The 12,031-nt window shown below is 34.2% G+C and overlaps 1 protein-coding gene across 9 annotated transcripts in view; it reads right to left on the bottom strand.

Moving 5' to 3' along the window:
- Window positions 1-3,953: 3,953 nt before the first annotated feature.
- The window catches only part of SGIP1 (SH3GL interacting endocytic adaptor 1), a 190,060-nt gene continuing 181,982 nt past the window's right edge, over window positions 3,954-12,031 (bottom strand). For all 9 annotated transcript variants that reach the window (XM_057500290.1, XM_057500291.1, XM_057500298.1 and 6 more), the window contains 4 exons: window positions 11,327-11,529; window positions 10,135-10,199; window positions 9,465-9,629; window positions 3,954-8,482 (listed from right to left, as the gene is read on the bottom strand). In XM_057500290.1, coding sequence (XP_057356273.1) covers window positions 8,460-8,482; window positions 9,465-9,629; window positions 10,135-10,199; window positions 11,327-11,529 — 456 coding nt within the window. In that variant the 3' untranslated portion in view covers window positions 3,954-8,459. The remainder of the gene's footprint in view (window positions 8,483-9,464; window positions 9,630-10,134; window positions 10,200-11,326; window positions 11,530-12,031) is intronic.

Genomic DNA, 12,031 nt, shown 5'->3' with positions numbered 1-12,031 from the left:
AAACAGGCCATTTCTCGACACAGGGCCCTCCCTGCTTAGCCCCTGCGACCATTGAACGTACCTTGGTCTTTCTCCCTTCTCCGCTATCGGCCGGGCACATGGTGTGGCGGGCGACTTACCCACAGCAGGGCTGGAGTTGCCGGCGCAGCTCAGCTCGGGTCCTCCCAGACCTCGGGCTCGTCCACGGCGGGGACGCGCGCCTCCCTCTGCCCCTGGGCGCAGCGCACTCCCCGGGACTCCGCCGCGCGTCTCCAGAGTGACCTCTTCAAACAGAGCCCTGGCCCGCCCCGGGCAGGGAAGCTGCTTGCTCCTCGGAGCCGCCCCAAGGGTGTAGAGGATCTGTGGTCACTGCCCAGAGGGGCTGCGCCGAGGATAAGAATCATTGAGTAGCATGCTCAAGTCTATATTTAAATTATAGAGCTGGGATTTGTCTTAACTCTAAATCCCTTGCTGGACGCCAGACCTTTTGTTCACTTTGCCACCCTAAACATGCAATGGAGTTTTCCAGAAATGTGGATACGATTTTAAGGGGCCATTAATAAAAGAGGTTTACAACTCAATTTATTTTTTTGTTTTCTATTTATTCTCAGAAAAAAAAGCACATTTAAATAACAACTTACTCAGATATTTCATCTTGTTCTCACATATAATTGAACTTTGTTCTGAAATGGGAACCCTAGTTACAATGATGTACCATGATAAATAATTGCATATTCAGGATTTTGTGAAATGGGTGATTGGGACAATTATGATGGAAAAATCAGTTGTAAAAGTCATCATTTACAAAAAAATGATATCCACACCTTTCTAACTTATAAGGCAAGTAAAGTTAAAATGTTCTCATGATTACCTTCAATAAGTAATATTACATATTCATGTCACCATTGCTCAACAGAGAGCTTTGCTGCAGTTCTGTGAAGGAACAAGCTGTTGCTTTTTTGCTTGTTTTCTCTCGAATACAGCACACAAGCAGTAAAACTTTCATCCCAGACAAACCAGTAGCTATGAGAATAAAATATTCTCTGTTGAATTACACATGTAGGAAAAAGAGCCAGACATGGGCACTTTAATTAAATTTAAAAAGTATACTTGAGTATTTTAACCCACAATTCCTTTTATAAATATTTTATGCCCAAGTTGTTCTGTGAAATTACATACTCTGTACAAGGTCATAAAGAAATTCAGTTTTTTACTTTTGCTACAAAGATCATGGAGAATACTAAATAAAGGTTACCACCATTTGAAGTATTATATTATTAAAGTATACACTAACAGCATTTTCCTTAAGACAATTGACTGTATTTTATTACCTTTAGAAACACAGCAAAATTTCTCTGAGATTCTTTTTCTAGTTTTTCTTATTGTTAAAGTACAAAAAGTACAACCCAACAAAACAATGTCTTACATTGCCAGTTAGTAGGCATAAAAATTAAAATCTGATCATTCATATAGATTTTTTCCTATACAAAGTGAAATAAAATTCTTCGTATTTTGAAACTCAATAATATTCAAACAGGTTGAAAAGCCAGCTCCATTAATTACTGCTTGGCCTGTGATAAAACCCTGCTTATAGGTACAATTAGCATATCATCATAACAACAGCTGGCTTTTCAAGAAAAATTATTCAGCAGCACTTTTCCAAGTCCCTTAGTTGAGAAACGGAGAGACAGATTAGACAGGAGCCAAAATCTTTCAAACATATCCATTTAACAAAGCAAGAACTAAATATTGACCTGCAAAATTAACCCAGCTATAAGAATTATCCTAGCATCTCACAAGGAAAATAAAAAATATGGCTTTGGATCTTGACATAGTGATCCCAGTGAGTGTCACTTGGTACATAATTTTAAATAGTTTAAAGTAATTTTGTATGAATAAAATTAAGCATTTGTTTCACCAAAAAAAAAAAAAAGACAAAATGTCAATGAGGTAACATAAAACTGAGATGGAATTGACAATTGCATGATACATATACTCATTCAAGAATATTTAAAAATGATAATGGCTATGATCTATCAAACTGAATGAATTAAAAACTGAACTCTGTTTAGAGAAATACAAAGTGATTCAGCTTTACTCTTTTATGTCTGATAACAGTTTGCCCAGGAATTTTTTAAAAGAACTTTGTTGATTCTGTGTGAAAATAATTGATTTGTAAAAAAAGCAAAGCAAAAAAGAACTATGAAATGCTCACTAATATAGAGTTGTGCAAAATCTATGCTCTTAGCTCTAACTAAAGTGTTTTTCATATAATTTCTAATAAGATTATGAAAAATGCTGTCAGCATTGATCTATCATGATTTAATTTCTTAAGCTGTTTAATAAAATATTACCAAAGATTGTTCACTAGCATTAATTCCACTCTGCAAAGAATTTGGACCATCTTCAACAGATAGCAACAGATAGATGTATTGCTCACAGGCACAGATCTCAAAAATAATACTTAAAAAAATTGAAATGTTAAAACAATTTCATTGTTTTGTTTCAAATATTTATATGCTAATTAATTTGAAATGGCAGGAATTTCCCTCACAGTTAAAACAAAAACCAAGAAGCATCTTTTCAAAGCATCCCTGGTTATATTATTTGCAATTGTTGAAAGATGCAAAAACTGATGTTAAAAGGAAACGTCTCTTAAATTTCTTCAAGTTTAGGAAAAAAGTGTTTTCCTGATCCAATAACTTTCCTAGGCTTTAGTATCAGTGTCTAAGGAGTGGGGGATATGGTACAGTATCGTTTATTCTCAAGCTACTATGAACGTTTGCCAGAACCAGTAGACCTGAACATGATTTGGAAAATACTGGAATATAGGTGAATGTAGTAGAAATATCATTTATTTATTTTTCTTATCTATTAAGTGACACATAAAAATATATTTGCTTTTCATTGAAACATTTTTCTTAGAAGGTTAAAGATGTGGTTAGAACAGGCAATGTACCACCCTAGGGATAGGAGACAATCAGAAATATTATAAATCAAAGGAAAAATAACTTTAGAAGCTAAACCTAGAGAATAAATTATTATACCCATAGTGAATGTCAACAAGGAGGTGACTTTTTCTCATAGGAATAATCATTTAGAATGAGATCAGATATTAAACATGAGGGACAAACTAGAGATCTGGCCATGGTCAACTCAATGGATCCTAAAATCTGGCATGCCTTCAAGAAGGGTATTTAGATTTCAATTAGATATTAAAAGTGCAACTCTAGCCTACAGAAGATGACAGAACATCGAAGCAATGACACAAGAGGAAAGCTAGTGGGTCTTTGTTATTTGTTTGCTTTTAATATTTGGAGGCTTAAACATTGCACCCTTATCTCATTTTTCCTCCATACATTTCATGCACAAATGCAATGTTAATAGAAGCTACTTTTAATTCATGAGTGGGAGAATGGCACTTAAATGCTGCCTGCCAAATGAAAAAAAAACTGAAAGGAAAATACAACAAAGCCTCAAGGGAGAAGTGCACACAGTAAAAGGGGGTGGGTTGGGGTGTCAGCACAGTCTATTTAATCAGTGTAACATGGGTTGATTTGTTCATTCACTCAACAATTTAATTTGACTCATTTCAAGGAAACATCGTGTTCATTTCACTTTTCAAGTGATACTTCGAGATCACCTGCATTTTGATATCATAAAATATTATGGTTCCATTAAAAAAAATGCTTATCAGAAAGCCATGTAGCAAAATGAATACATTTAAACTGAATAAGATTTTGGTCAAATACGCAATCTTTTGGGAAAAAGAAAAAGCCCTGCAAAATCATCTCCTTAGTAGATACATGCACATTTTAACTTTAATTGTTTAACTTTGACAGCCAGTGATTATTCTGAAAAGCAGAAACACCAATAAAAAATGAGTGGTGCCTCTCTTTTGGAAAGACACCAGCCCACATTTATAAAGAATCTGATTTACTCAATCATAATATAAGTTCGTCACAGGGATGGTAGTAAAGCATGGAGAACAGAGCCATTAGTTCTGTAACATCTTTTTAAGTTGACAGATAGCAACTGCACTAGTTGGGATGAGGATTTAATTAATGTGTGTAACTGTTGAACTACTGTGTTGTATACTTGACACCAACACAATATTGTATATCAACTATATTCAATTAAAAAAAAAGAATAAAGATGAGTCAAAGTAAGAAAAAAAAAACCAGTGTCAACTCACAAGTTTGTGTCCCTTGCAAGGGGAGACGTTTATTAAGACTTTGTATTTGGAATAAGGACAGCTTGCAACCTCACCTCTGCTCTTTTAATCTTTCAAGACAATAAAGAGAAGGACAGAAGTGTGAAAATGAGAAAATGCATTTCAAGCTACCTTGAGAGTAAGATAGCATAAAAGGAGAAGTCTACGGAAAAGAGAGGGATTTTCCTAGAAAAAGCTCTATTTTTTTTAAGATTGGAAGCAGTTATATGGACCGAATGAAAGAAATAAACTCACTAGAAAAATGGTATTCAATTATAATTTAATGTTTAAAATCTGATATAATGTCAGAACTAAGAAGGACCTGAGGAATCTACTAGGGCAGTGATTCTCAAATTTCAGGTGCTTGTCAAATACATATTTTTAAACCCCATCCTTAGAGATTTATTCATTCATTATAAATTTTTTGATGCCTGCTATCTTCTAAGCTCTGAAGATATAGTGGTGACAAAACCAAAATCATTGCCCTTTTAAAATAAAAATACAAGTGGTCCACAAATCATACTTTGAGAAACATGTTCTTTTCCAACAATTTTGTTATTGGAATTATCCTTATTTTGATACTAATTTTTCACAGCACCTTTTACCTTGGAATTCAAATGTAATCTGTATAGTAAAATAACAAAGAAGGGTTTATTTCCCAGAATGAACAAGCAAAATAGGTAAGGGGCTCCCTCTGCAAGTGAAGATAACTGGGTTCCTTTCAGCTACTGTGTCACTTTAGACAAATTAATAATCTGTCTAAGCCTCAATGTCACCATTTGTGAAAAAGGAATTAAAAAGTACAATTCACATAATAATTCAATGAACTAATATCTATAGTGACTGGCATATGGTAAGCACTTAAGTAAATAGCGATTGTTATTATACATGGTCAATTGTAGTAATTGTACAAATTTCCTTGTGAAGCCCCAAAAGGAGGATTTATCTGAGTCAAGTAGAATCATGGAACTTCAGAAGTGGAAGAAACTTTATAGATCACTGATCAGTGCTCTGGAGGGCCCGGAATTAAACTGCTGGATGAACTCCTTCATTGCTTTGAGCTATTTTGCCTACAAGGATTCCACGTGCAATTTTAATAGAAAAGGTCCTGCTGTTCAGAATATCTTGAAAACGACTGGCAATCCCAATTCCTCATTCTCAAGGGGAGAAACTGAAAAGGGCAGCATTTTACATAAGGTCACATAGTAGGAGTTGGTGGTAGAGCTAATGTAGTTACCAGACTTCTTTGTAAAGAAGACTTAGACATGGAAATTTGTGTAGTTATTGCCTCAAACACTTTGCAGATTGAGATTGAGTAAAAATCATAAAAACAAAAATAATACATTCCTTCCCCCTTGAAACCATTTGAAATGTCTTCTCTTTGCAGGTGAAATATATTTCCAAATATCATACAGTGATTTTCATTTTGGCTGTAGGTGTAAAGAAGAATAGAGCTTTAAAAAATAATAAAAATTTTAAATCTTAGGAATTATAAATTCCAGTTATGGCAAAATTCAGACTAATTCTTAATAAGAATTTATTTTTAAAACTATCACGAAAATATGGAATTCATTTGAAAAGAAAAACATACTTTCCATGTTGTCAAAATCAAGCAGTATCATATCCATACTTTCTATCTTATTAGAGCAGAACCTTTTTAAATCATAATGTTCAGGGAATGGAGTTCTGGTTAATGAAAACCCTTTTTAAAAATTTTAACCCCTGGTATTGAAATCTTAATATGTACTAGCCCATTTTGTCCTGTTTCAGGAATGGATAATGAACCTGATTTAATGTTTCTTTTATAACTGAGACTCTTGTATTGTCTAGAATCATTTTTCCTAGCAGAATTCTTATTGTACAGTATTGTGGCTGCAGGTATAACAGGAGATTATAAACCATTAGGTTCAAAAAAACTACCCAAATTTAAATCCCTGTTACAAATTTACTGTGTTATTATTTGACCTATTTTCTGAAAGGAGAAGGGAATATTCTCTATTAAGGTTCTGGTTATTCAAGGTTGAACAGTTTTGAAATCACTGACTTACATTCAGATTTACAAAGACCAATTATGGCATGGTAGGATATCTTTATAGTTTCAAATTTGGTTCCTGGAAACATTTGAATAACAGTGGCGATTATTGTAATCTACATTTAAAATTATATTTTTACAATATCAATACAACTACTCTTTGGAAAAAACTCGTGTTTAGTTACTAATTCACTCTAGGACTTTAAAAAATAAAATACAATAAAATACAAAGAGCAAGACATGGAAACCACTAATATTTACACATTTTAAATATGGTTTGTGTTAATATTCAACATGTTTTTCATGAATTCATTACTTAAAAACACATTTTTATATTTATATGCTGCATAATTTTCAATCTTCTGCTGCTTACTCTAGATTGGTTTTAGTATTTGAAATGTCCCCATGTTTCATGAGATTTAAAAGTTTGTATTCTCTATTTTTGTTTCAAAATCAAATTGAGTATATTTAGTTAAAATGAATATATTAATTTTTTGTTCAAAAAACTTCAACACCAGATTGCTTGGGGAGCCAATTGAGAGTTTTTTTGAAAAATAAGAATTCCTTTAAGGTAAAACAGATCATTTGAACATTCTTTTGGTAGCAAGCATTGACTGAAAAGTACAAAAATTAATTTAAAAATTCCACTATAAACAAATGCCAGTCACAATCTCATTTCAAAAGTAAGACTTACAAAATTTAATTTGATTCTAAAATTTACAGGGGTAAAGATTCTTTGTCAAGCATGAGTGAATGCAAAATGAAATTTAGCAACTAATGGTAAATATAACAACTTAATTAAGTTATTTAATAGTATAACCTAGAATAGAAATTGGTTTATATTTAAAATAAGTTCTGTGACTTAAAGGAAGTTTCATGTTTTCAGATCATAAAGAAGGAAGGTTTTACAACTGAGACCTACCTCTGAAGAAGTGCTTCTCTATTTCGAATCCTATATTGAGAGGTCAGATTGAGTAATTACAGTTCTTATTATATCGAGCAACAATGAAATCAAGACACAAATTTTTGATAATTCTCTTTTAGTTCCCCAAGAATGGCAAAGATTTATAGCTACATAAAATGAATCTTATCCAAAAGGAAATTTATCACACAATAATGTGGATAGAATTTCATTTTTAAAGCTTATTTTTTCCTTCCTAATGATATAAATGATGATGATTAAAATTCTCCTTCTGGATTTAAACAGAGGACTAAAATGCTTTTGTGTTTAGGATTTGTAGTCTCAATGTTTTGATTCCTATGGGTAAAAAGGAAGATATGTGGTGCCCTCCTCCTTGCTAGGTGGGACAGACTCCCTTTTTAAAGTGACTGTGGAAAAGTTGTTACCCAGTTCAACTATGGACAGTCTTAAATTTTTAAAATCACAATTTTGGTTCTAGTCTGACATTATTCAGCAATCTCCACATTTGCTAAACTGTAGAGAGAGGGAAGTAGTTAAGACTTCAACATCATCTTTACTCTTGGTTATAATTTCATATACTTAAACTTTAAATATGAATTACTTTCCCTTTTTACACAAGTTATAAAAATAAGAGGCCCTTGTTTACACAGTTTGCATTTTTATGAAATTTGCAGTTTGAAAAAAAAGCTTTTTAAAAAGTGGTAACTAATGCTTTTTTTTGAATATGCCATAACATTAGAACTTTTTTTCTGAAATAGTTCCTGAATTTAACTCACTAAACATTTGAAGATAGAGTTTTTATTTAGCACTACATTAAAACTTACTAAGGACTGAAGAAAAGGAAGTTTTTTCTGGTTCCACTTAATTTTTTATGTGGTACCCCTTTATGACGGCTATCAATATTATATTTCAATTTTATATATTGACAGAATGCAATCTACCTCTGTAAGCATTGTGCCATTCAACAGGACTACTATTAAATTTACATACCACAGTTTAAATTACATCCATTTCAGGAATGGTAAAATGCTAAAACTCAAGTGTCTAACTGCCTTACTGGAATGAGTACAATTTACAAATACAATAATTACATTTTAAAACCATTAACAATATTACACCTAAAAGTAAATACTGTAGGACTGCTCATCGTGGTATTATGTGAGGGAAATCAGTGCTGAAAGTCACTGACATTTCCAGCAGATATATCCCAAGTGCAGATTTTGGTTTATTTTCATTAAACCAAAATTAAAATCTGTTTCTCATACAACAGTTCTCCATTACATGAATCTTCCAAATCCTTGCATAAGATTCTATTAGTTATCTGCCAAGTATTTTCCTGTAAAACAAAACAACATATCAACAGGTTACCTGATATTTCCATAATGTAATTATTATATGGAACATTTCTATTTTTCTTGTCCTATCCCTGAAGCCAAGTACTGCATACTTGAGGGGCACAATAGTAATATAACATAATAAAGTTTTTTTAAGTTGTCAGTTTTCCAGACCAGCAGGTTGCCTTTTCACATTTGCATGTCGGAACATTTTTCAATGGTTTGGGTTTAGCCCAGAATAAGTTGGAGATTTGTTACTGAATATGAGAATCTACCTTGTTACAGGAAGAATGCCTATATAATTACATTTCAATCTGGATCATTTTTGAGAAGATAAGGGATATAATTAATAATTACATAAGCACAACTGGCACAACAACCAGGACATATCCCAACAAATCATTCACAAGTATAATCACCCTAATATTAGGGAAACCTTCCACCCACAAATGATCATGTGTACTAAAAACCACATAGCCATGTTCAGTCATGGATAACCAGTCCCAGTCTCTGGCCTAGATTCTTTAAGGTTGCTATTTAAATGAAAGACGGATCCTCTGAAATTGCAGCTAAGCCTGCCAAGTCTAAAATCTATGAAGTCCTGTTGGGAAAAAAAAAAGTTTTCAGGCAAGAGATAGATTCAAAGGCAAATAGCATTTATCTTGTTTGTCAATGTGACAAAAGTAGGCTTTACTTCATTAACCTCATGTATGCATGTACATAATAGGAATGACTAGTCAGCCGAATATAAAAAACAGTCAGAGCATGATAAGTAGTCAGGGCCCTCCTAATTCTGACTTCCAGTTCACTGTCCTATTTTTACTTCATTCAACAATTGGTTTGCTTTCTAACTGGAATGGGCGAGTGGTGGTTGGGAAGGGGGAAAAAGAGGAAGAAGGGAAAATCACAACCTGTTCCTTCTTAAGGAAGAGTAGCAAAGGCATCACTTTTTTTACAAGTGGAACTCACAAAATATCCAGTTACCTGCGGCAAACCTTTTTTTGATGAGTGAAAATCGATACCCTGCTCCAACAAGTTCAATGTCACAGCCAGAAAGAGTGCTTCCTTCACTTGTGAACTGTACAACCAATGGGGAAGGTTTGCTTGGGCCTTCAGATAACTGAAATCTTGCCAATAAAGAACCCACCCCTATAAAAAGAGTATGATTACAAGATAATGGTCAACACAACATTCTGGATATGATTTTGGAAGTTATATTCAAAAGTTAACCTGTAAATCTAGAAAATATTGTGTCAATACTAGAAAATAATGTATGTTTCAGTGATAAATGGTGATGAAGAAAATTTATCACTAATGGTATGAGAGATTTTTTGCATGCTGATTAAAGTGTAACTCAGCTAATGGTACTTCAAAATTTGGGAGCATGCTACTTGGAAGGGAAGGCATTTTCCAACCTATGATTAATGTCAGAAGAAAGTGAAACATATCTAAACTATCAGGGAATGTGAGATCTGATAGAGAATGGGAAAGATGCCTCATTAAAAGCTCTTCTTCACTTAAGGTATGGTCTGTTTAATGTATGAAATATTCTGCTTGCTTTTAGAGCTAAGTGTATTTTGGTTATTAGTTTTCTAATACCTGGAAGTTAGTTCAGCTTTATATATTAAGTAAAACAAGTCTGTGATTACATTACCTCCATTTTCTGACTTCTGAGAAATATCAGGAATCTTCCACAATATTCTTTGCTGTTCTGCATTCCTAAAAATAAAATAAGTAAAATACTTTTGCAAAAGCAAGTATTTTTGGATGGCATATTTAGGTTTAAGGGATGCCATATTTTTTTTCTACATAGTGTTGGTTTAAAAATTTTTAACTACAATTTAAACATTTCTATTTATCTACCCATTTATCCATCCATACATAAATTCTCTCCTTTCATCTTCCTTAATGTAACTAGCACAACACTGTCAAATAGATAAACATTTAGAGGACAACGAAGTTAAATTTTTTAAAACACATCTAATGAAAAAATAGATGGGATGATTTAGCTAATTAATTAATTCACATAATTTGAATTGGAGCTGCCATGTGACTAATATTCCTTTTTTATTTTTAATGTTCTTTTTGCCTCTGACAATCATAAGGAAAAACTAGAGTACTTTTTCTAGGAGAATAAGTTCTTTTTAATAGACACTATTGCTACTTAGTGTTTATTTAGTTTCTGTCCCCATACCTTCCCCAGTATGCTTTTTTATACTCCAGATACTACACAAGAAAACCCTACATATCTGAGATTTCCTGTACATAGGGTCCTAGATGCAGATCAGGCCCTACCAATTACATACACTGTTTGCAATATGGAGGATAGAAGGGAGGCAGAGGCCATCTTCTGCTGCTATTTTGGCTGTTTTTCTGATGGCCGGCAACCTAACTAGGATGTGCAGATCTTCTAACACCAGTGCTCCATCCAGTCCAGTTTCTACTTTTGTGGGTATTGGAAAGCAGTGAAGGCAGTGCCAATGGGAGCCTTCTTATCCTTAGATCAGAGTAACAGTGGGGGTGCTTGAATTCAATGGCACCACTGGCCACCTTTTAATGTCTGTCCTTCTGGTGGCAGAGGTTGCAGCTCCCCTGGTGGGCTAGTTCTGTAGTGTTCTGGGAAATATTGGAGATTTAGCCTAAAGCTTGTTCCTCCAGCACTTCCACCATTGTGCGAGCATCTAAACAGCTTAAAATAGCTATAGTGGTTTCTGTTTCCTGCTCTGAACCCTGGCACAGAGGCCTGCTGTGATTTCCTGCAGGAAACACAAATGCTAAGAAGTCGGTGATACCTTTGCCCAGAAGGAGCCCTTTGGTGAAGTGGAAAGGGACTGGTGGTTCCTTACCAGACTGCTGGTGGGAGCACAGCTTGGAGCTTGGTTACTCCTCCATCTATGGGGACCAGGAACTGCACATTGTTGAGCGCCACAGCTGTTGTCATTGCATCCGTATTGTACTTGTAATCTATGCGCAGGTCAGTGCTTGCTGGCTCACACCGCCAGTTCACTGCTAGGTTGAGAGGCGTGGACTGAATGCCCTGTGCAGACACCTTGCCAACGACAGGAAAGAGAATATTTAAGGCTTGACTGTTACTCAGAAACAAAACCTGAAACTATGATTATCTCCTATAGGAATGTTCTTAGAAATCAAGACATCATCATATTTGTGCTGCTCACAAATGCTTGGGGTAAATTGTTAAGATTAAAGACATATAATCAATATAACACTTTAGAGTTTACAATGCTCTTTATGTCAGTAAGAGTGGTGGCAGCACACTGGTTAGGAGCTGAGGCCAAGGAATTCAAAGGTCTTGGGTGTGAATTCTGATTGTCACTTACAAGCTAAATGACCTTGGACCAATTGCTAAACCTTTGTGAGCCTCAGTAATTTCCTCACCTGCTAAATGGAACTTTAACAATAATATTTACCCATAGAATTGTCAGGAAGACTGAAAGAGATGTTTTATGTAAAACACTCTGCCTAGCAGAAAGTGAGGAATTAATGTTTTAATGCAGGTCACCTATTAATATTCTTATCATATTTGCTCTTTA

The sequence above is a fragment of the Manis pentadactyla genome, chromosome 4 (assembly GCF_030020395.1).
Source record: "Manis pentadactyla isolate mManPen7 chromosome 4, mManPen7.hap1, whole genome shotgun sequence".
NCBI classification, from domain to species: Eukaryota; Metazoa; Chordata; class Mammalia; order Pholidota; family Manidae; genus Manis; species Manis pentadactyla.
The sequence above is the reverse complement of the archived record's forward strand: the minus strand, read 5'-3'. Positions and strand labels throughout refer to the sequence as shown.